General features: G+C 40.7%; 1 protein-coding gene across 9 annotated transcripts in view; it reads right to left on the bottom strand.

Annotated features, from left to right (window-relative positions):
• Positions 1-23679, bottom strand: part of STK4 (serine/threonine kinase 4) — a 99236-nt gene that overhangs the window by 40987 nt on the left and 34570 nt on the right. For 8 of the 9 annotated variants that reach the window (XR_001370329.2, XR_334410.3, XR_001370328.2 and 5 more), the window contains exon 10: positions 5370-5527. Coding sequence is in view for 5 of the 9 variants with exons in the window: in XM_014587492.2 (XP_014442978.1) it covers positions 5370-5527 (158 nt within the window). In the remaining 4 variants the exon portion in view is untranslated. Of the gene's footprint in view, positions 1-2265; positions 2730-5369; positions 5528-23679 lie in introns of those variants that run through there. The other variant, XM_027771465.1, reaches the window with a different exon arrangement.

Genomic DNA, 23679 nt, shown 5'->3' on the forward strand with positions numbered 1-23679 from the left:
ATTTCAAATGAACTCTCTTGAAATTCTTTTTTTAGGTATAAATATTGAACAAATGAACTCTCTTGAAATTCTTTTTTTAGGCATAAATATAGACTTTATTGAAGTCAATGCCTCTGTACTGAGACAGAAGATTGTGTCTACATGAGCACGAGTTGTAACACTTCACAACTTCAAAAAGGAATGTCAACAATCAGGCATACCATGGTCAAAAATCGCATTTTAGAAGCATTTTCAACCATTTCTAAAGAAATGTTTATAACATTGTTATATGTGGAACTACTTTCAATAAACTGCAAACACTGATCGACTTTTCTAGCCTGAGCTACAGTGTCAAGACAAAAGGGAGGCATAAATGTTTAGTTTATGAAGTCAGAGTGAATATTGTAAAGAAAAATTAAAAAGCTTTCAGATAAAGGTCATTCGTGATCCAACGTGAAGAGCACAACCTGAACGTTTGAGTTCATTCATCTTTTAAAGCTGACCTCTGAATAACTTCAGTTCTAAGGACTGAATTCAGTACTGACTATTCCTTGGACTGAAGTTTGGCAATGATACGGTCCAACTGTGTCTCTGCTTCGCACTGTGGGAAATCGCTCATGTCATAATACTGAGGGGCAATTGTCACCAACCATCCTGGCTTGATATCTATACACATCTGGATGTAATGTTTTGTTGTTAGAACAGACTTATTATAAAGCACCCATTTAGGCTTGTGGTCAAGAAGAGGAGAGGAATGCAACTGAACTACCTGGTTATCTTTCCCAGCTAAATAATGCCCTGTTTGTTCTAAATGTGCTACCTGCATAAAATGCCCAGTAACCAAAGCTTTCCTTATATTAATATATAGTCCCTGCTTGTATAGGCAGTACTCATACAAGGCAAATTAAATCTGTCCATAATTCACGAAAGCCGCTGGTGTACATCGTCTGCGGGACATCAGGGACCGGTAGTTAATGAAGTTGTCATAACACCACTGAACCGATTCACAGCTTTGTTTAAAAGCATGGTAGCCATTCAGCAGTGTCAGGTGATCTCCACCAACGTGGGCAAACCTCTTCGTGGCCTCATCTGCAGCTTTCTTGGCCTCCATGGGGTAAACGGAACAGTGTGGGACTGACAACAAAGCAGTAATCAGCAGGACCTCATTAGAACAGGTGTATCCACAACTTGCAATAACCACTTTGGCGAGCTATGGACCTAGAGAAAACTCTGCCATCACAGACCCCCATACAGACAGATGGCCATCATCATTTAAAGCAGCCAGATAATTCAAAAGTCCTAAGGCTTGCATCAGAGATTCAAGTACTGGTGGGTCCATAAAATCAAAATGCACCAAATCATCAGCATCAAGTTTCTTCAACTGTAATACAAGCTTTCTCTGTGTAAAGTCTGAAGCATTTCCCAGGTCTGGTATGTCCAGCTTGACCAGCCCTTAGTTGAGCTTAAGTTTTACTAATGGCTGTCACCAAAAGGAATTCAACTCTGGTTTGAGGATTATATACCTTTTATTTTGCAAACCCAGGATCAGTCACAAACACCACACCTTCTACTGTCAAAGATGTCTCTGCAATGTCAGGGGACCCAACTACCTTTTTTCCAATTGTGCCATTCTTTTGCAAGGTGGAGGCTTAAAAATACGTTGCTGCTGCTGAAGTGGAAGTATAGAGTACAATGGAATGATTTTAATGTCACCCACTCCAGGGCCTAAATCACCAAGCTCACACTTTATTCGTTTACAGGCTTCATCAATTTCCTCTTGACCAGTTAAGAATAATAGAATATCTCCCTCCTCTTCTTCATACATATGAATTTGGATCACTCTTAGAATGGCTGCCTCAAGATAATCTCTCTCTGGTTCTGCTGTATAAAGGATCTTAACAGGATGTGTACACCCAGGACTAGTTAAGAGAAGACAGTTGTCAAAGTAATCCTGGAATTTTCCTGCATCTAGGGTAGCACTCCTAACTGTAACCTTTAAATCTGTTCTCTGTCTTACAACCTCCTTCGAAACACCCATGAGAATATCCGTAGCCAGCGTCCTTTCATGAACCTCGTAACGCTCCAGAAGGGGATCATTCATGGCTTCGTGGATTAACATTCCATCAGTAATATACTTAAGAATGGTTTTCTGCACTTCTGCAGTCTTCGAATCGAATGGAGTAACCAACTTCCTGGCCCAACGTCGCATCCATCTCATCGGAAACTCTCTGAGCCACATTTCTTGCAGCTACTCACCTGGATTGGGTACAGGCAACTCCTCTTTTGGGTCCTGGTAATGATCTCATGTACTTCACACACCACTGTGGAATCTGTGTTGTTTTACCAGACCCAGTCTCACCAACCAGTTCAAAGGACTGAATCCTAACCAGAATGTCTGTAAATATATTCTTATACCCCCAAATAGGGAACTGAAGTTGCTTCTTTACAATATGATAGTATTGAGGAGTATGGGGTAAATTGGTGAATGGACTAATGCACTGTGGGTCTTATATGCCCAGCATGTGCTGAAGGTGCTGAGTGAATAGAGTGAGCTGAATGAGATGCTTTTAAAGGTGGTAATCCAGCACTGACAGGCATAGTATTAGCTGAACTAGCAATCCCTTCTCCTTTTCTTTGTCCCTCTCTCGCTCTCTAGCTCTTCTATCATGTTCTTGGTCCAGATCTTTAGACCGATCTTCACGATCCCGGTCACGATCTTGATCCTTCCCATCAATCCCTCTCTTGCAATTCTGAAGGTAAAAAATAAAGTGGGCTCTTACCTATCTGGATGATTTGGCTCAGGCATACACAAATCCAAATGATTTAGAGCCAGAGTCCCAAAACCGAATGCCCAGTGCCAGGCAGGTCAGATAGTTAACAAAAACGAGTCAAGTAGGCCGGGCATCATGAGAATTGGAGAGGACATGCCCAAAGAGGGATGTCCAGACAACTCCAGACAACCATCTTCCAATCAAGAGGTCTCTTATAGCAGATCTTCCAAATTTCCAAGGTAAGTTGGAAATCCCACATTTTTTATCAAAGCTCTCAAGGTTTAAACACAGACAACTATTTTTTAATATGTAAACACTGTATAGAACGTGTAAAAGGGTCTATGGGCTGGAGGCTGCCAGTTGATGACCTTGCTTTAGAAGTCTCCGCAGAAATAGAGGCAGAGCAATGTGCTAATGACTCACTGTGCCCACAGACCCATTCCCCCCACAGTCGCTTCCAAAGCAAAAAGCATTCTAAGACCCAGTAAGACCCCTCTGTATAAGGAGGTGCCCATCAATGCAAGTTCTTTGCTAATGACCTTAGTAAGAGAAAACTGAAACACAGAGAAATGAACTCTTTACATGCGGGAACGACTGGTCCAAGAACAATTCGGGTTTGAATAACTGGGATTTCTGAATCACTAACTTCTATAACATTAAAAACAGGAGAGGAAGGAAAAAAGGAAGAAACTAGGCCTAAGTGCAGATTTTAGGATTCTTAAGTATTCTATGATGACAAGATATGGAATCCAGACAGTATTCAAATATTTTTGCAATAAAGACTCGTTAAACTAAGAGAATCTCACTCTTTACAAGTAGGTTGAAGAAACATATTCTGGCAACCTGGAATAATAAGCACAACAACTCCAATCTCCTAAGTCTACTCTGATTAACCATGGCAGCCTGACAATCAAGAAGATTCTGAGGCTGGCCAGTATCCCCTCTGGAAGTCAGCCCATTCCTGCCTCTCACTTTTATTTTCCCCTCCTACTTTGTACTTTCATTTAACCCTGCTGTAAAGTTTTGCTTTTCCACTGTACGTATGTCTCCTGGCTGAATTCTTTCTTCCATGAAGACAAGAACCAAGGTATTTGTCTCCACACTAACAACACTTCAGAGTTCAGGTAGAAAAACCATTGAGTGAACATATGAAATCAAGAGGCTAAGAATTTAATTTAAAAGGCCTTTGTCTGGAATACTCTGACTCTAGAAATAAACTTTGTCTTTAATAAAAGTAATATTAAAAAAGAGAAAGAAAGAAGATTCTGGGGCTGAATTCTGACTCCGAGGAAAAGACAGCTGCTATAACCTAGAAGGGAATGGCAGCAGACACATCTACCAGTGAGAACTTCCTTGACTACTTTATTTTTAAAGGCCACTCACGCATTTTCTCCCTTTCTGTTTCTCTCCCCTAAACCTCCCTTTTGCTTTATATTTTCCAAAACATTTAGAACAATCAGATTCACAAAATATTTTACTTATTGTTCTTTTTCCAGAATGTAATCTCCAGGGGGCTGGGTTTTCAGGCTGTTCTGTTCAGAACTATATGCCTCGAATAGTGTGTCAAACATGTAATGGCACACCAAAAAAAAAAAAAAAAAACAGTGAATAAGTGAACAAAGAGATAATAAAAACTAATGAACTTAGGTTCCAGCATGGGTCTAGTGCCCAATTAAAGAACCTTTATCCTGGCCTCCAAAAGATCTCTAATATTAGTTGTGAAATTATGCTACTCTGCCATTTTACAAAAGTAGAAATGAAGTTATGGAAGAATGGCATCATTTCCTCTAGGCCAGTCAGCATGACAGTGGAAAGCCAGGACCGGAAAGGCCCCAGGGTTCAAATCCAAGACCTGAACTAAGCTCTTTTATAAACAAAACCTGAATTATGATGGCTGAATGTCAGACTTCAGCATTTAAAAAAATTTTTTAAATACCTAAAGGTAAAATTATTTTATAGGAATATCTAGGAAAAAGGAAGGCGGACTCTTTAGATGACTTTTTTCTTGAAATTTTTTTATAGCCTCTCCTTATTAAATCATTAATTTAATAAGGAACATTAATAAGTTTCTGTGGATGAGAGAGAATGTTCCACAGCAGTGAAAGGAAAAACACATCCAGTTCTTCATGAGAAACTTTGGAGTAAGTTAATATTCATCCTCTGAAAAAATTCAGAATAATTCTCTCAGAAAGCCTGAAATTAAAAGAATGCCTAGCAAAACAATAAAGACATTACAAAACAGTGTCAACTGCCTCTAATCTAATTCTGACACAAAATCACAATGCAAAATAAACTAATAAAGACAGGTGCATCTTCACTTGAGTCTTTTTCCATGAACAATTTCAAACTAGACAAAATGAAAACTGTCAAGTGAATAAAGGATTTTTAAAGCAAAAAAGATCCCATGGATCAGGGACCCCAGAACTGCTCAAATGTCAGTCAAAATGTTGTCTTAATCATGAGGTCCCCAGCCCAGGAACTGCGGCCAGGGGCAGTTATAGGAGATTCAAACTGCACAAGAAAATGCTCAGGCACTTGCAGTGAAATGACAAATTGTAAGTGTGACATTTCAAATAACCTGCCCCCAAAACACAACCATTTCCTTTCGACACTACTTACAAACTCATAGTCTCCATCCTGCGGTACTTTCCAATCTGAAACATTTTTCAGAGGGCCAGGGACACTCTTGCCAAAGCTGTTGACCTGGTTTTCCTTTTCTTTTTGTTCGAAGTATTCAAGGAAAGATGGCTTTGCTGGCTGCATGGTCTCATCCCTTCCTGAAAACCCAGAAAATAAAAGGTGAAGAGGAATGTTCTTTATTTTAGATGAGTTTAATAAACAGATCTATTTCCAGATGAGTTGCAGTCCCTGGGTCAGTGGGTATTTTTGTGAGATAACAACTACTTCAAGAACTTAATGAACTCATAGAAAAATGTGCAAATGTTCATTCAAAATATTTTTCCTAAGAATTTCTGGGGATTCAAGGGACCCTTAAAATATATGCAAAATTTCCCCAGGATCCTTTTTTTCTGGATTAAAAAATGGGTGATACAATGACTCTGACAAAGCTACGAATAATATACTTTAAGGCTCCTACACCAAATGGTTCCTGTCATATTTAGACAAAAAAAAAAAACAAAAATCAAACAAAAAACATTTATCCTGTATCTACCCTGTACGGTATTTTCAGTAAGCACTGGAGTAGGGAGGAGGGATGACACAGTAGGGTCACTCCCCTTGAATTTCATGATCTTGTTGAAATAATGAGAAAAATGTGCATGAAAAAGTAAATCACAATCCACCCACTACATGAAGTATTATGTGACATTTAAAATACATTTATAGTGGTTTATTGCAAAATTAGAAATTAAATCTTTAAAAAAGGAATGAAATACTAAAGATAAAATTTTTGTGATCTATTTCTTTTTTGTTAATTTTTATCATTATTATCATCATTTTAAATTTTGCTACAGGGCACATTTGCTCACTAGAGAGAGAGACAGAGAGATAAAGAGAATGAGGGAAAGTGAGAAAACAAGCCCCTAGATCTAGGAGTTGAACTGTGGTCAGCCATGTGGGAATCCAGTGCCTTAACCACCATGTCGCCTGCTGGCTCTGTAATCTATTTCTTAACTATGCTCTAATAATCCAAGGGATGGTCCCAGCTGTGGTGGCACAGTGATAGCTGATGAATTCAGTTTATATGGATGAGATAATATTCCTATTCTGACCAACATCTCCTTAATGAGACTGTAATTAAATTGTAGCAATGGTAGTTCTGTTTGTAAATTTTTGAGGGACCTCCACATTGTTTTCCATATTGGCTGTACTCCTTGATATTTTACCCAAAGGACAGAGAAACACTGAGAAAGACACTTGCACACCCATGTTTACTGCAGCATTTATTCATAACAGCTAACGCATGGAATCAACCTAAGTGCCCAACAACTGACGAATGAATTTAAAAAACGTGGCACATAGACTCCATGGAATATTATTCAACCATAAAGAACAGCAAGACTCTGTCATTTAATATAGAAGATTTATTGCTAAGCAAAGTAAATCAGACTCTGAAATAGAAACACTGCAGGAACCAGCAGATGGCATAATGGTTACATTGCTGGACTCCCATATAGTTGACTGTGGTTCAAGTTCCCGACCCAGTGGCTAAAAACTCATACCAAGCACATGTGTGTGAGTGCCCAACATCCCAAGAGGAGAATAGAGGAGAAGAGACTGTAGCATGGCCCTTCCCCCTGGGGTGGGAGGAATGAGTTCTTATTTCTATCTCTCTGTCTCTGTCTCTGCCTCTCTGGTGACCACACACACCCTATAGTAAAATTCTCTCTCAAAAAAAAAAAAAAAAAAAAGAAAAGAAATATAAACACTGTATATCCCCACTCAATATACCCTGAGTGTCTACACTCTATGGCAGAAATTGAAAGATTCAAAGACAGGGGACAAGTAATGGTATAGGGGACAAGTGTTGACAGCAGAGACTGGGTGGGGGATGAATAGTGTACAGTGGGTGGGAGGGGCTTGGGAAAAAAGCACTTAACAGTCACAAGACTATAAGGTTCTTTGTTGAAAATGATGCATATGGTAATATTTGTGATTTGATTATTATATACTACATATATATATTGAAAAACCATATTGTATGCCGTAAAGATGTATAACTATTACATGTAAATAAGAAATTTTTAAAAATTGTAACAACATTCTCAGCCTCATAAACTATTTCTCAATAAATGGATTCACATTCCTATCACAATTAATACCTAGCTGTTTTCAAATATGGCCACAATAATTTGTTTCTGGTTTCCTCGTCCTTAAGCTGCTCTCCCACAATGACTCTGGGTCTCGCCATCTAACTTGCTTCGGTCACTGAGACAATAGCAGATAACAAGCCCTGAAAATTCTTTTCTCAAAATTGTGTTCTACTATAATGCAAATTAATCTAAGAGCCTGCTGGATAGTGAAATACCAAGCAGAGAGGGGCCCCAGCTGCTACTGCACCAGCTGACTACAGAGCAGAGCTAACCAGCCCAGACCAGAAGAACTGCCTAGCTGAGCCTGACCTAATTGCCAACCTACAGATAGCATCATGAATAGCCACTGAATTTTGAGGTGGCGTGTTACACAGCAAAAGCTAACTGCAGAGGCCTAGCCATGATGGCACACCTATAGAGCCACCACTTGAGAGGCTGAAAACTGCATGGGAGGCTTGGAATCAGATCCCAGGTCAAAATGAACACACCCAGTACAATTACATACCTCTGTAATCTAGCTAATTAGGAGCCTGAGACAGGAAGATTGCAACATGGCAAGATCCCATTGAAAATAACTATCTCTGTTTTTCTTTCTTTCCCTCCTCCCCTCTCTCTACCCCTCATAAAGGAAAAGCCAACTAATACAGTGTCAAATGTCTCTCTCTCTCCCTCATTTATACACACCACCCTATTTCTACAGTAAGAGTGCCATTCTTTTTTTTTTTTTTTTTTTGGAGAGGTTTTCACTATAGGGCGCGTGCACTCACCAGAGAGACAGAAAGCGAGAAATCACCCTCCAGGGGGGATGGTCACGCTGCAATCCCTTCTCCTCCATTCTCCTCTCGGGATCTTGGGCATGCACACACACGGGCCCGGTGTGAGTTTTAAGCCACCGGGTCCGGGACGCGAACCACAGGCGACTACATGGGACTCCAGCGACATAGCCATTATGCCAACTGCTGGTTCCCAAGAGTGCCATTCTTTGTGAACTCGGGTTCAAATTCAACTAACATCTCCTAAAAACCTTCAAAATTTCACACTTTCACATGACACTCTCATCCCAGCTTCCTGACCACCATAAAAGTAGGTGAGGAAGAGAGTTTGTCCTTAATGGGCACTGACCAAGTGACAATGTATTGGGCTGTCGCAAAATTCATGAGGATTTTTTCTATGGTCTTCTATGCAAAAATGTGTCATGACTTTTTCGACAACCCAATACTATTTAATCCTCAAAGACACCTTTGAGGTATATATTATTTCTCTCAAATTTATTCTTTATAGGCACTAAATTTGCCTAAGATTTCAGAGCTAGTAACCAACAAGGATAGGACCTGAATGCCACTTGTCAGGTTTTAAGTCTGGGGAGCTGCATCTCATATTGTAAATTCTCTAAGATGAAAATAAAGATTCTTGACATGTTCGAAGCGCCATTATTTTCTGCAGAGAGAGCAGGGGAATGGAATTTTCCCAGTAACCTTATCTATGAACTTTCCTTTCAGCAGCCCTCAGTTAGATGATCAAGTGTGCTGGACAGTGGCCTGACAGTGCCGAGAAGCATAAGGGAATCATTCTAAGCTGATTAAAGGCCGTGCTGTCTCCGGGGCTTCAGCTGGCTGGAGAGGCTTTCTGTTTCAACTTGAGCTAGAGTATTTTTTCAGATGTATCCCAGGAAATGAAGACATCCAGCTGAATGATAATACAAGAAACCTGAAGCCATGAGGAGAAAGGCCTGAGCAGAGAAAGCAAGCCTTGAAAGGAGCCACATCTTGCTCTGACCCCTTTATCTCAATTACGTGAACTCCTTACCATCACTGGTCTGTTTTTCTCTGTAAGCAGCACCTGTCAAGGAAATGGACACTCTGTCTGAAGCCACAGACAAAGGAGGGAATTCATAAGCAACTGGAACTTCTGTTCATTTCTTCTCGAAAAACACTATATAAAAGCCAGGACACACCAACCCAAATGCCCATCACCTCGTCAACAGATAAATAAAACGTGCTCTCTCTCTAATGGAATATCACTCAACAAAAAAGGAAATGAAATATTGATTTTTCTACAACATAGACAAACCTGGAAAACATCATTTAAAGATATTTCAAGGGGAACAGCAGGTGGCATGGTGGTTAAGGTGCTGGACACTCCCACATGGCTGACCATGGTTTGGGTCCTGGACCTGGTGGCTTGCTTTCTCACTTTCTTTCTCTCTCTGTCTCTCTCTGGTCAAGTTAAAATGAATGAATGGATGAATAAAATTTAAAAAAAAAATAATTCTTGAAAAAAAATACTTCAAAAAGTCTGTGGAAAAACAATTAAAATATGACTTTATTTTGATGCCCAAAATTCTTGAAGTCTATGCATAGTTTTCTCATTAATGCACATTTTACATGGACTTTTGTTTGTTTTGTTTTGGTTTTGCTAGGGGGCACATGCACTCCCCAGGAAGAGAGAGGGAGAGAGTGAGAAATCACCCCCGTGGGGTGATGGCCAAGCCGTAATCCCTTCTCCTCCATTCTCCTCTCAGGATTTTGAGACACATGCCTGATGTGACGTTCAAGCCGCTGGGTCCAGGCCTTGAACAGTGAAGTGAGCCATTGGGATCCAGTGCCTTTTCCACTACGCCACCAGCTGGCCCTACATGGACTTTCTGAAGACCTCTTTGTACAAATGAAAGGAGCCAGGCTCAAAAGGCCATTGACATAAAAGGTCCAGATTAGGCAAATGTGTGGAATCAGAAGGGAGACTGAGGGCTGCCTGGGGAGGAAAGGGGAATGGGAAGCGATGCTAACAGAAGCAGGGTTTCTTTGGAGGATCTCAAAATTCTGGAGTTCAGTAGTGGTTATGGTTGCAATACCTTGTTACTACAATAAAAACACAATGAATTGTATGCTTTAAAACAGTGACTTTTCTGCTCAAGTAAAAAGCGACAAAACATTTAAAATCAGATTGTGGTTGAGGGAATTTAATACAACCAAATTATATACTTTCAGTAAATTGTAGTATGTGAATTATGCAACAATAACAATTCCGACAAAAGCAAGACCCCTTTCCTCTATTACTTGTTCTTATTTCTGGGTTTGTATGAATTAGAACATGATGCCAGGATAGTTGTAACTGGGAAGGGGTTTGACCAAGATGTTCCCCTTGGAACAGCCACATATTAGACCTTAAACTTCATATATTAGACCTTAAACTTCATATATTAGATCTTCGCTTTCTTCATTTTCTTTTTTTAATTTGCTATGGGCAGGTGTGCTCATGAGAGAGAGAGAGAGAGACTCATCCACAGGGTGAATGGCCACACTGCAATTCCTTCTCTTTGGTTCTCCTCTTGGGATTTTGAGCAAGTCCCAGACCTGGCAGCTTGAAAAACATACCCAGCATGTGTGCATACATACCCAAAATCCCAAGAGAAGAACAGAGGAGAAGGGACTGCCAGGTGGTCATCTTCCCTGGGAGGTGGTTTCTTTTCTTTTTATTTTTTTTGGAGAGTTTTTTTTTTTTTTTTTTTTTCTATAGGGGACATTCCCTTTCCAGAAAACCAGAGACAGAGAAAAGGGAAACATGCGCTTGCCAGAAAGACAGAGACAGAGAGACGGAAAGCGAGAAATCACCCCCCCAGGGAGGATGGCCATACCGCAATCCCTTCTCCTCCACTATCCTCTCGAGATCTTGGGCATGCATGCACACGCACCTGGCGTGAGGTTAAGCTGCCAGGTCCAGGAATTGAACCACGGTCAACTACATGGGAGTCCAGTGACAGCCATTACGCTAACTGCTGGGAAGTGGTTTCTCACTTTATCTATCTCTGTCTCTCTCTGGCAAGTGCACACATGCTATAACAAACTAAAAACAAACCAAAAAAAGCAATTCATCCTGTTTGAATTAAAGAATTAGAAAACAGAACTGAGCCTGCATTTTCTTCTCTGATTTATGCAGGGATATCTACAAAGAAAAAGTCAGTAATCTTTCAAATGTTTTCTTCTAGCTTAGAATAGCATGCCCCAAATGTATACATCTTATAGTTTTTTTGTTCCACTTTATTTTTATTATGTGTACTTGCGGTTTACAACATGCTGTTATGAGATATATATAGACAGTACAGTGGTTACTATAGTGAAATGGATTAAGGGATCTATCATTGCCAACAGTTACTCTTTTTATGTGACAAGAACAGCTAAATTCTAGGTATTTAACAAACATTCCTAATACAATTTTACTAACTTTAGTCTTCCTGCTGTGCCTTAGGTCTCTAGACTGGCTCATTCCACATATCTGCTACTTTGTATCCTTTGACAGACATCTCCAAATTCCCTTCCTCTCTCCCTGGTAACTACTGTTACATTCTTTATCAATGTGTATTTGCCCAATTTTTTCTTTTCCCACATCCGAGTGAAGCCACCTCTTCTCTCTGGAGAACAGTGATGCTTCAAGATTCAGCTTAAGCTTCATTGCACACACAAATCATCTAATTCCCCCATGCTGGCCCAGGTTCAAATCCACTTTGCTTGCTCAGGCCTCAGGCTCAGGCACTCATAGACTCATCATATTACCACACCAAAGATTTCTGTATTGTTTTGTGTGGTTTTTTTAAAGCCTAACATTTGTTATGTGTGTGTGGTTTTTAGTTTTGTTTTTGTTACCCAGCACTTAAGTGCTTTTACATGTATCAACTCATTTAATTACACAAGTTATTAATCCAAGTCACTATGTATGGGTGGCCACAAATATTTCTTTGAACGTTCTTTGAAGCCACTAAGCATTGCTGGAATCATGTTATAAGATTTCCTGGAGCCCAGAACAAACTCTTTAAGTTAAGCAATTCTGCTAGCTGCTGCTTATGTGAACTGACTTGATTTCTGGACTACGGCGCTCTAGTTGTTTTAATTCTGGTGAGTTGTAGTGTATCTATTCAAAAAGATCAAAATCCAAATTTCAAATGGCCACTAACTACAGCAATAGGGACAGTGCATCTAAAACAATACAAGAAGTTAGCAGATATAAGGCTCCCAGGAGCTAAGTGGAATAAATTCTAGAATATTGCTGTGCAGCAGACGGTGGCAATTCCATGTATATTAGCTTTTCTCTTTTCTTTTTCTTTTCTTTTTTTTTTTTCTTTTTCTTTTTTTTTTTTTTTTTGAGAGATGTTTATTGCTATAGACACGTGGGCTTCCCTTCCTTTCACAAATCCTTTCACACTTCTGGACCATTTCCCTGATATCTGGCTTAGTATTTCATTACCAAGATCAAGCACCCATGTAATGTTCCATATATACAAAGAATGAGAAAGAACTAAGGGTCCAGCTGGTGGCATAGTGATTAAGGCACTGGACTCCCATGTGGTCAACTGCAGTTCGAGTCCCAGATCTGGTGACTTAAAACTCATGCCTGGCACATGTGCATGTGTGCCCAAAATACCGAAAGGATAGTGGAGGAGAAAAGACTGTGGCATGGGATTTCTCACTTCTGTCTCTCTGTCTCTCTCCATCTCTCCAGCAAGTGCACACAAATGCCTATAGCAAAAAATGTCTCAAACAAAAACTAAAAAGGAAAGAAGAGTTACAGTACAATAAGAAAGTCATAAATACAATACAAATGTCATTATCTACTTTCAACCTCTAAGTTCATGGTCAGCAGAAAATGTCTCATTTGGTTTTATACACTACACAGTAATGACACATAGTGACTATCTAATAAATATTAGGTTGTTGGCAAAGTCACGACATATTTTTCTATGCAAAAACTTCTTGGTTGCTCTTAAATATTTATTTTTAATACATACTGGTCCAAGTTGATATTTCTTAAAGCATAAACAGTAAAGGAAATCATCTGCTTTTTCTTTATAGATATGTTAAAAGTGTTATTTAAAAATGCCAGAGTAGGGACCAGCAGTAGGCCTAATGGCTATGTCGCTGACTCCCATTTGTAGTCGACCATGGTTCGAGTCCGGGACCCGGTAGCTTAAACTCACGCTGGACGCGTGTGCGTGCATGCCCAAGATCCTGAGAGGAGATTGGAGGAGAAAGGCTTGCAGTGTGGCCATCCCTCCTGGGGGGTGATTTCTCGCTTTCTGTCTCTGTCTGTCTCTGTCTTTCTGGTAAGCACACACACCGTATAAAAAAAAAAAAAAAAAAAAGCCAGAGTAAACAGGTCTGAACAGCTTAAAACACTAGAGAAACAGACTCCACCAACTGATTAAGACAGATTTATCTGCCTCTTAAGCATGAGAGCTTTGGTATGACTTAGTATGTCTTTAGGGACTGACTTTTCTCTGTTCTGCATTACAATTATGCTACTGCCCTCTTGGAAAATGTTAACCCTCTGCCCCCAGCTACTTCTGGCTCTGTTGACAAATATAATTCTACTGCAGTACCTTATCTTCCCAAAAATACAGGCCTTGAGCCTTTCACCCAAGTCTCACTGTGATCTGGTACTTTCATGCCCTAATATGTGGTCTGGCAGGGGGTTTTAAATGAATTTTCAGGCACCAGGAGTCTGTGCTTCTTGGCTCATTCCAAAGTATCAAGAATGTTAATGGTTTCCAAAGACAAAAGTGGGCCCAACATCTGGACACAATAAGAAAAACTGCACAAACAATTAGGATTTAGTCTCCACTCTGGCAGGATGACCTCAAATTATTTGTGAAACTATGAGAAAAGTCTGAATACTAAGATGTCTGCTCTTTTATCGTAAATCTCACCCAGGAGAGAGCTTCTGATAAAACGCACAGTGAATCACAGCGATTATCTTTCAGGGATGGGAAAAAAAAATCCAGTTGGTAATAAATTCCACAGTAATAAGATAAGGATTTGAAACTTCACAAAAGAAGTTTCATATGAATCCAAAGTCTAGCCTTCTTTAAAATCTGTCATCTTGTATTTCAAGCTACCTAACAGATTCTCAAAACATGCATCATCTTATTGCCAAAGAATTTAAAATACAGACACGCATGTGTGCACACACTCTGGCTCCGTTCAGCACATTTGTAAACGTAGCTGAGACTGACTGACCTTTGTTAGCTCAAGCGCTTTCATGCCAGTGCTCAGACACATGCGAGGTGGCATTAATACGAAGAGGAAAAACTAAAAGCATAACGATATAGAGAAAAGGAATTAAGCTGAAAAAAGTAGCTTGGGTCCAATGAGAAATGCTTAGTTCCAATGAGGAAAAAAAACCAAACTCTCATACATTAAAAACTCATTAATTTACTTATAACATCTATAGTTTTTGAGTACTTATAATATGTATATGTACTTACATTATATTTAAGGATTTAACATATATATTATCCCATATCAACTAGACAAAACTACAAACAGGAACTTTCTTTTTTTGGAGAGGTTTTTGCTATAGGGCATATGTGCTCGCCAGAAAGATGGAGAGAGACAGAGAGACAGAAAGTGAGAAATAACCCCCCGGGGGGATGGCTATGCTGCAATCCCTTCTCCTCCATTCTCCTCTCAGGATCTTGCGCATGCACGCACATGCGCTCAGCGTGAGTTTAAGCCACCAAGTCCAGAACTCAAACACGGTCGACTACATGGGAGTCCAGTGACATAGCCATTATGCCAACTGCTAGCCTCTAAACAGGAACTTTTATGCCCCATTTTTTCAGACTAGGAAATTGAGACTCAAAAAGGAAGTAGCAAGGCCCAGCCACAGTAACGTGCCCTGTTGATACTGCTACCTAGCAGGCTGTGGCCACAGGCGAGGCCTGGGTTTGCATGCCAGTGGCGTGCACCTGATTTGAGTGACAGAAGCAGGACTGTGAACTTGCTGCCAGTGCAGACAATATATCGAGACCCTCTCTGAAAGCCTTGGGCATGTTGGCATGCACCTGGAGTCCCTGCCACTCAGGAGACCAAGGCAGCAAGATGATGACGTAGAAGCATTCTGCCTAAATGAAAAGAAGGAAACCGCTTGCCAAGGTAATGAAGTCTAGAAGACCTTGGGCCAAGTTTCAAATCAGACTCTCGTTCTAAAAACCGTGCTTATTCCACACCTTTTCCCTTCTCTTGACCTTACTCAGAGATGATTCCAAGAGAACTAAATATTTTCACTTCTAGTTTTTTTTAGTATATACAACTGCACTGCTATCTGAAACTACTATGATGCTGACTCTGAGGGCAGGCACATGTGGACACTTCATCCCTGAAGGGATCAGGAACTGGACAGTGAGGCTACTGTGGTGAAAGAAGTGCTCAGATATTTGCTGTACTTCATGTCCTAATTACTGTACTTGGAAATGCTACAATCCAAGTGAGAGAGGACGAGACAGACAGCACACAAGGGAGGCCATGTTCTGACGACTCCCTTCAAACGACTGCAGGTGGAAAGGAACTGGGCTGTGAGTCAAGAATTTGTCTTGTGCAGCTCTGACACTGGTATCTGATGGACAGTGTTGAAATAAAATCATTTCAGCAAGAATCTGGTCTTTGGTTTCAACATGAGGAAACTCACAGCAACAAAAGGGGCTTTCATGGGACTTAGGACCTTCCAAAGCACCATGAATACATGATGTTTTTTACCACAAAAGCCATCGCAGTAATTATCAAAAACATGCTTCTGAGCTGTCATAACCTAATTAGGCTGTTATGCTTTAAAATTCTGTTTCAAAGAGATTAATGTAGCTAAGGCTGTAAAGGAAAAACTTGGGTTTTATGAACCCAAGAGAAATCGCGTGCGCTCGCCTTTCAGTTCACTGAATCTAATTTGAAAGGCCGAGGAGGAAGAAGCAATCTTCCAATTAGTCTAAGCTCGGCCTCCCGCGGCCTCCTAGGCCTGGAGATGAGAAGAGACCAGCTGCTGTGCACTCTTGGTAAAGCAGCGAGGATGAGAAAGTCATGGCGTTATAGCCAGTGAGTCTCAACGGTGAGAACCACAGCATCTAAATTCATGGTGGACTGGAGTGTGTCTTCTTTTCTGAGAGAGATTTTTGCTATACGGCACATGTGTTCACCAGAGAAAGAGAGACAGAGAGACAGAAAGCGAGAAATCACCCCTCCCTCCCCAGGGGTGACCATGCCACAATCCCTTCTTCATTCTCCTCTCAGGATTTTGGGCACACATACACACCTGGTGTGAGTTTCAAGCCCCTGGGTCCAGGACTCAAACCGCAGTTGACCAGTGCCTTAACCAATACGCCATCTGCTGGCCCAGAACATGTTCTTTCATGTAGCCATCCTTTGGTCTGTCACCTCTTCATATGGGGCACAAAGATTTAGCAGCTAAACAACAATCTTTTTGTTTTGTTTTGTTTCATTTTGGTTTTGCTTTCAAATACACAGTTTACTTATAAAAATACTTTTGAAAATGTTTTTAAAAGCTGGGATTCTTTCTGCTTCTAGTATGGAATTAAAAGCTCTCATTGTAGCTCTAAATAGCAACACCTTGTTTGATACTGAGAGAAAGTCTCTCCCTTAAAATAAAAAGTTTGTGCCAGCAGGTGGTGTGGTGGGTAAAGCACTGGACTCCCACAGAGCTGACCACAGTTCAAGACCCAGACTCAGTGGCTTGAAACCACACTGGGCACGTGTGTGTGTGCTCAAATTCCCAAGAAGAGAATAGAGGAGAAGAAACTGCTGTATGGTCATACACCCTGGGGGATGATTTCTCACTTTCCCTCTCTCTGTCTCTCCTCTCTACGGTGAGTGCACGTTGTACATGTCCTATAGCAAAATTCTAAAAAAATAAATATATAAAAATGTTTGCTTGGGAATGGATAATGATGGTGAAACTATTTTTCTGCATATTAAGATGCAAAAAGAAAACACACATAATTTAGTATAAAACAGAAAATATATAAAAATTTAACTATGTCATAGCACTGCTAATGGCATTCATTACATATACTTTAGATAGTATATATTATTAATAATAATTTAGGGGCCAGCAGGGAGCCTGGTGGTTAAGGTTCTACACGGCCAACCACAATTTGAGTCCTGGACCTGGTGGCTTGCTTTCTTACTCACTTGCTCTTTCTTTCTGTGTCTCTCTCTGGTCAAATACAAAATAAATAAATTAACATACAAAATTAAATAATTTTCTTTTTTAAAAATCTCTCTCTTAAAAAGCAAAAAACATAGGGCAAATTTGCATGCATGCCCAAACCAAAAGGAAAATGGAAGATGGTGGCATGGCCATCACCACCCCCAGAGGGGTGATTTCTCACTTTTCCTTTTCCTCTTTCTTTCTCTCTCTGGTGAGTACATATACCTTATTGAAAAAATATTTCAAAAATAATAATAATAAGGGAACCAGCAGTTAGCGTAATGGCTATGTCTCTGGATTCCCACGTAGTCGACCGCGGTTCGCATCCTGGACCCGGTGGCTTAAAACTCATGCCAGGCGCGTGTACGTGCGTGCCCAAGATCCCAAGAGGAGAATGGAGGAGAAGGGATTGCGGCGTGACCATCCCCCGTGGGGGGTGATTTCTCGCTTTCTGTCTCTCTGTCTCTCTGTCTGGCGAGCGCACGCACCCTAGAGCGAAAAATCTCTCCAAAAATAATAATAATAATAATAATAATAATGACAGAGAATTTAACATTTTCTTAAAGCCCTATGACATTCTTGATTTTTCTGAAGTACATACTTCTATCAATATTAATGACAGAAATACCTGAATCAGTAAAAACCAACAACCACAGGATCACATTTTATTAGTATACCTGTAAGTGAATCTTTCAACTTATGAACTATTTCAAAATAGCCTCCTGAGGATATTCTAAAAATCTGGAAATCACAGATAAAAAATTGTTCAATATTTTAGGTTGGCATAATTCCAAACTTATAAAAGTTAAAATGTTACAAAGATGACTTGGGTACCTTCACTTAGATGCCCCAAATGCTTTCTAGCTAGTTAGATAACCTTATCTGAATATCTTTTTTTTTTTTTTTGGAGAGGTTTTTGCTATAGGACACGTACGCTTGCCAGACAGACAGAGACAGACAGAGAGATAGAAAGCAAGAAATCACCCCCCCAGGGGGGATGTCCACGCCACAATCCCTTCTCCTCCATTCTCCTCTCCGGATCTTGGGCATGCACGCACACGCGCCCGCTGTGAGTTTTAAGCCACCAGGTCTGAGGCTCCTGCGGTCGACTACATAGGAGTCCAGCGACATAGCCCTTATGCTAACTGCTGGTCCCCCTGAATATCTTCATAATTGTAGGGTCTTGAAAACAGTAAATACCAACAACATCAAAGAACCCTAAAGTTCACCAGAGAGTGTTTGAGAACCTAGAAATCCAATGGCAAGAGACAAGAAATGTAGACTATTTTTTTTTTTGGAGAGGTTTTCGCTATAGGGTGCGTGTGCACGCCAGACAGAGACATAGAGACAGAAAGTGAGAAATCACCCCCCAGAGGGGATGGTCCCGCCGCAATCCCTTCTCCTCCATTCTCCTCTCGGGATCTTGGGCACGCACGCACATGCACCTGGCGTGAGTTTTAAGCCACCGGGTCTGGGACGCAAACTGCGGTCGGCTACGTGGGAGTCCAGCGACATAGCCATTACGCTAACTGCTGGTTCCCGAAATGTAGACTTTTTAAAAAATAGTTATTTTATTTAAATTTATTTATTTAGTCAGTCCAGGACTTGAACTGTGGTTGGCCATGTGGGAGTCCAGCGCCCTAACTACCACGCCACCAGCCAGTCCCAGTAATGTAGACTTTTTACAATAGTTAGCAAGAACCTTTATACCACAGAAGTAATGAAGACCATTAGTCAAAAGCCTTGAGAACTAGAGTGATCTCAGATAAAACACTGAACTTTTACTCTAAGTTTCAACTTCTTCCTATATGACAGGAACCTGAAACCTAATGTACCTATACCTAGTGGGTGTTGTAAAGGTCAAAAACGATGAAAGAATTATTCCCAAAACAACTTAATAATTCTGAATATATATGCACCAGAAAATACAGCCTCAAAATATAGAAATAGAATTAAACAGAATACACACACACACACACACACACACACACACACACACACACGGTTGTTGGGAAAGTGATGACATATGATTCTATGCAAAAATGTGTCATGACTTTCCCAATAACCATACACACACACACACACATACACACACACATACAAAGCAAAATTAGACAAACAGACAACTATGCATCTCTCTCAGAAATTGAAAGAGTGGGACCAGCGAATGACATAATGATTATGTAGCTGGACTCCCGTGCAGCTGACCGAGGTTTGAGTCCCAGATCCAGAGACCTGAAACTCACACTGGGCACATGTGCATGTGTGTTCAAAATCCTGAGAGGAAAATAGAGGACAAGGGACTGTGGCGTGGCCATCCACCACGGGGGGTGGGGGTGGGGGGTGATTTATCACTTTATCACTTTTTGTCTCTCTGTTTTTCTGGCGAGCATACATGCCCTATAGTAAAAATTTCTCTAAAACAAAAAATCAAAAGAGCAAGTATCAAAAACTGGTGAAGGAGGGGGGAACCAGCAGCTAGTGTAATGGCTATGTCGCTGGACTCCCACATAGTCGACTGCGGTTCGCGTCCCGGATCCGGTGGCTTAAAACTCATGCCGGGCGCGTGTGCGTGTGTGCCCAAGATCCCAAGAGGAGAATGGAGGAGAAGGGATTGCGGCGTGACCATCCCCCCTGAGGGGGGTGATTTCTCGCTTTCTGTCTCTATGTCTCTCTCTGTCTGGCGAGCGCACACACCCTATAGCGAAAACCTCTCAAAAAAAAAAAAAAACTAGTGAAAGGGCAAGTTCCGTGGTGCATCACTAACGTGGTGCATTAAGAGAAGGTCAGATCTTACAAAGCAACTGCTCTTCAAATCTTCAGCCTAGTCAGCCTGAAACACACAGGGCACGTGTGTGAGTGTCTAGGACAGGATGGGCTGGGAGACTGGAGGAAGGGGATTGCAGAGTGACCAGACCCTGTGGAGGGTGCTGGTATCTCTCTCTCCCTCTCCTCCTCTCTCACATGTACATGCATGACTCTATCATGAATAAAGGAAAAAACAGGTTTAGTTGGTGAAGAACAGACAATTCGTAAGTTAAAAGTACTGGAAATATACAGAGCACCGCACTAAACAATTAGAAAACACACATTCTTGGGCCTGCCTGTGGCCTGGTAATGACATGAGCTGGATATCATGTGGGTGACGAGCGTTTGAGTCCTGGACCCAGCAGTCTGAGAAACAGGCTGGGCATATGAGTGTGCAAGAAATAAAGGAGAAGATATCGTGGCTTGACCATGTCCCTAAGGGCAGGTGGGGGGTATGGGCACTTTCTTGTCTTTGCTCTCACTCTCTCACGTGCTCTCTCTCTCTAGCAAACACACACACCCTCTACCAAATGAAAAAAAAGAGAGAGAGAAAGAAAATATACATTCTTTCTAAGGCATAAAAGTACATGATCAAAAATTAATAACATGTTAGACTAGAAATGTCTTTAAAAAAAAATAACAAGGAACTGATATCACATAGACCACATTCTTTAACCACAATTCTTTGAAATGGAAAATTAAAAATAAGCAGTTTATAAAAATCACACATTTGGTTTCTAAAAAGCATTTCTGAAAAATTTATGAGTTAAAAAAGAAATGTGCAAAAAAAAAAAGGACAACTGCCACCACTTGAGAAAAAATATTTACAATGTGCCACATGAAAATTTATGGAATGCAGAGAAAGCCAAACTTACAGAAAAAAGTGACAATGTTAACTGGATTCATTACTAAGCTAGGAAAGTAAGCATTCAACTCAAACAAATTTAACAACAGTTTTGATTTTCAAAAACAACCTATTCACCTGAAATACATAAGAAATTCTTTTTTATTTATTTATTTATTTATTTATTTATTTATTTATTTTTGGAGAGGTTTTTGCTATAGGGCACATGTGTTCACCAGACAGACAGACAGAGACAGACAAAAAGTGAGAAGTCACCCTCCAGGGGGGATGGCCACGCCACAATCCCTTCTCCGTTTTCCTCTGGGGATCATGGGCACACACGCACATGTGCCCAGAGTGAGTTTAAGCCACTAGATCTGGGACTCAAACCGCAGTCGACTACATGGGAGTCCAGTGACATAGCCATTACGCCAATTGCTGGTCCTGATAAATTCTTTAACTTAATAAGAGTATTTAATCTTGCTATAAAATCAGACTCAAGGCTGACATTATAAGAGAGCTCTTTAAAGTGACAAACAAGACAGGAATGGCAGCTACTGCTTCGACTGCTTAACGCTGTACTAGAAGTCTTAGTAAGGCAGAAAAAAGGTATGACAGAAAAAAAGTAAGACAGTAAGTCTTAGTAAGAGAAAAAAAGTCTTAGACAGAAAAAAAAATATTTATAATGCACAAAACTGGAAAAAAAAATCAGTATTAAACATATAAAAGAGGCTAGCAGTTGGTGTGGAAGTTAAGGCACTGGATCCGACAAGGTCAGCTGCATGTAGTTCAAATCTCGAACTCCGTGCCTTAAAAATCAAGCTGTGGGGGGGACCAGCAGTCAGCGTAATGGCTATGTCGCTGGACTCCCACGTAGTCGACCGCGGTTCGAGTCCCAGACCCGGTGGCTTAAACTCACACTGGGTGCGTGTGCGTGCGTGCCCAAGATCCCGAGAGGAGAATGGAGGAGAAGGGATTGCGGCGTGGCCATCCCCCCTGGGGGGTGATTTCTCGCTTTCTGTCTCTCTGTCTCTCTCTGTCTGGCTGGCGAGCGCACGCGCCCTATAGCAAAAACCTCTCCAAAAAAAAAAAAAAAATCAAGCTGTGTGTGTGTGTGTTTGTGTGAGCACATGCGTGTGTGTGTGTGAGTGACAAAATTCCAAGGAAACTGGAGGAGAACGGAATGTAGTGTTGCTATCCCAACAGGTGATTTCTCTCTCTCTCTCTCTCCCTCCCTCTCTGCCTCTCTAGTGAGTGCACATGCCATGTAACAAAAACTCAAAGTAAAAATAAAAATAAAAAAATAAAGAAATGCTGTAAATTAGGAACAAAAAAGATAAAAGAAAGAAAAAGGTCAGTCTAGTTCTAAAAAACAAATCATAATTTTGTGTAGTCAACATGGAAATAAATAAGATTAAAACTGAAGAGATGAGACAAAACAAACAATAAAATGTCATTATAAATATTTTGTTTGATACATAAAATAATTTTCTCCCAAATTTGTTCTGCACAAGAACGATTAGTTTTTTTTTTTTTTTTTGGAGAGATTTTCACTGTAGGGTGCGTGCGCTCGCCAGACAGACAGAGAGAGACATAGAGACAGAAAGCGAGAAATCACCCCCCAGGGGGGATGGTCACGCCGCAATCCCTTCTCCTCCATTCTCCTCTCGGGATCTTGGGCATGCACGCACATGCGCCCGGCGTGAGTTTTAAGTCACCGGGTCCGGGACACGAACCGCGGTCGACTACGTGGGAGTCCAGCGACATAGCCATTACGCTAACTGCTGGTTCCCAAGAACGATTAGTTTTATACTTTAAATGTATTCAGTTACTCAACTAGAGTCATTTCAGCTGATGCCAATTTCAGGACTATATGCATGGTACTGTTCTATAGAAAGAGAACATCAATTCTGGTTAAGGTCCACTGAGAAATCTGGGAAAAAATACTATTTTGAGATGTTTTACCTGACTTCAGTCTTATCTGAGCTTTGCCAACCTAACTAAATAAAATAAAGACACTACTCTAATGTTGCTGTGGTTACTTAAAATACATTTAAAAATAAACAATAGTGGTCTTGATCTAGAATAGACTTCTTAGAAAAGGGATTTGTGAACCCAAATGGGAACACAATTTTAACTCATAACCTAACACGGAGCTCCCTCTGCTGGTCCAGAGAAAGCATAATGATCCTGACGCTGACCCAGACCTTCTCCCGTGCCTTCAGTAATGCGCCCTTCAGTTCCTGGAGGTGAACAAGATTCTTCTAGAGTCCTTATTCAAAAACAAAACAAAGCAAAACAAAGCAAAAAACAAACAACAATAAAACATATCTAGACAAATCAGAGCTTTCAAAATTCTCAATCTGATATTTTATCCAGAGAGGGGTTTCAAAGTAGCGTGGGCCGTGGTTTAATTCTTTTTTTTTTTTTGGAGAGGTTTTCACTACAGGGCACGTGTGTTCGCCAGACAGACAGAGAGAGACATAGAGACAGAAAGCAAGAAATCACCCCCCCTGGC

This window comes from Tupaia chinensis, unplaced genomic scaffold (genome assembly GCF_000334495.1).
Source record: "Tupaia chinensis unplaced genomic scaffold, TupChi_1.0 Scaffold000216_1, whole genome shotgun sequence".
NCBI classification, from domain to species: domain Eukaryota; kingdom Metazoa; phylum Chordata; class Mammalia; order Scandentia; family Tupaiidae; genus Tupaia; species Tupaia belangeri.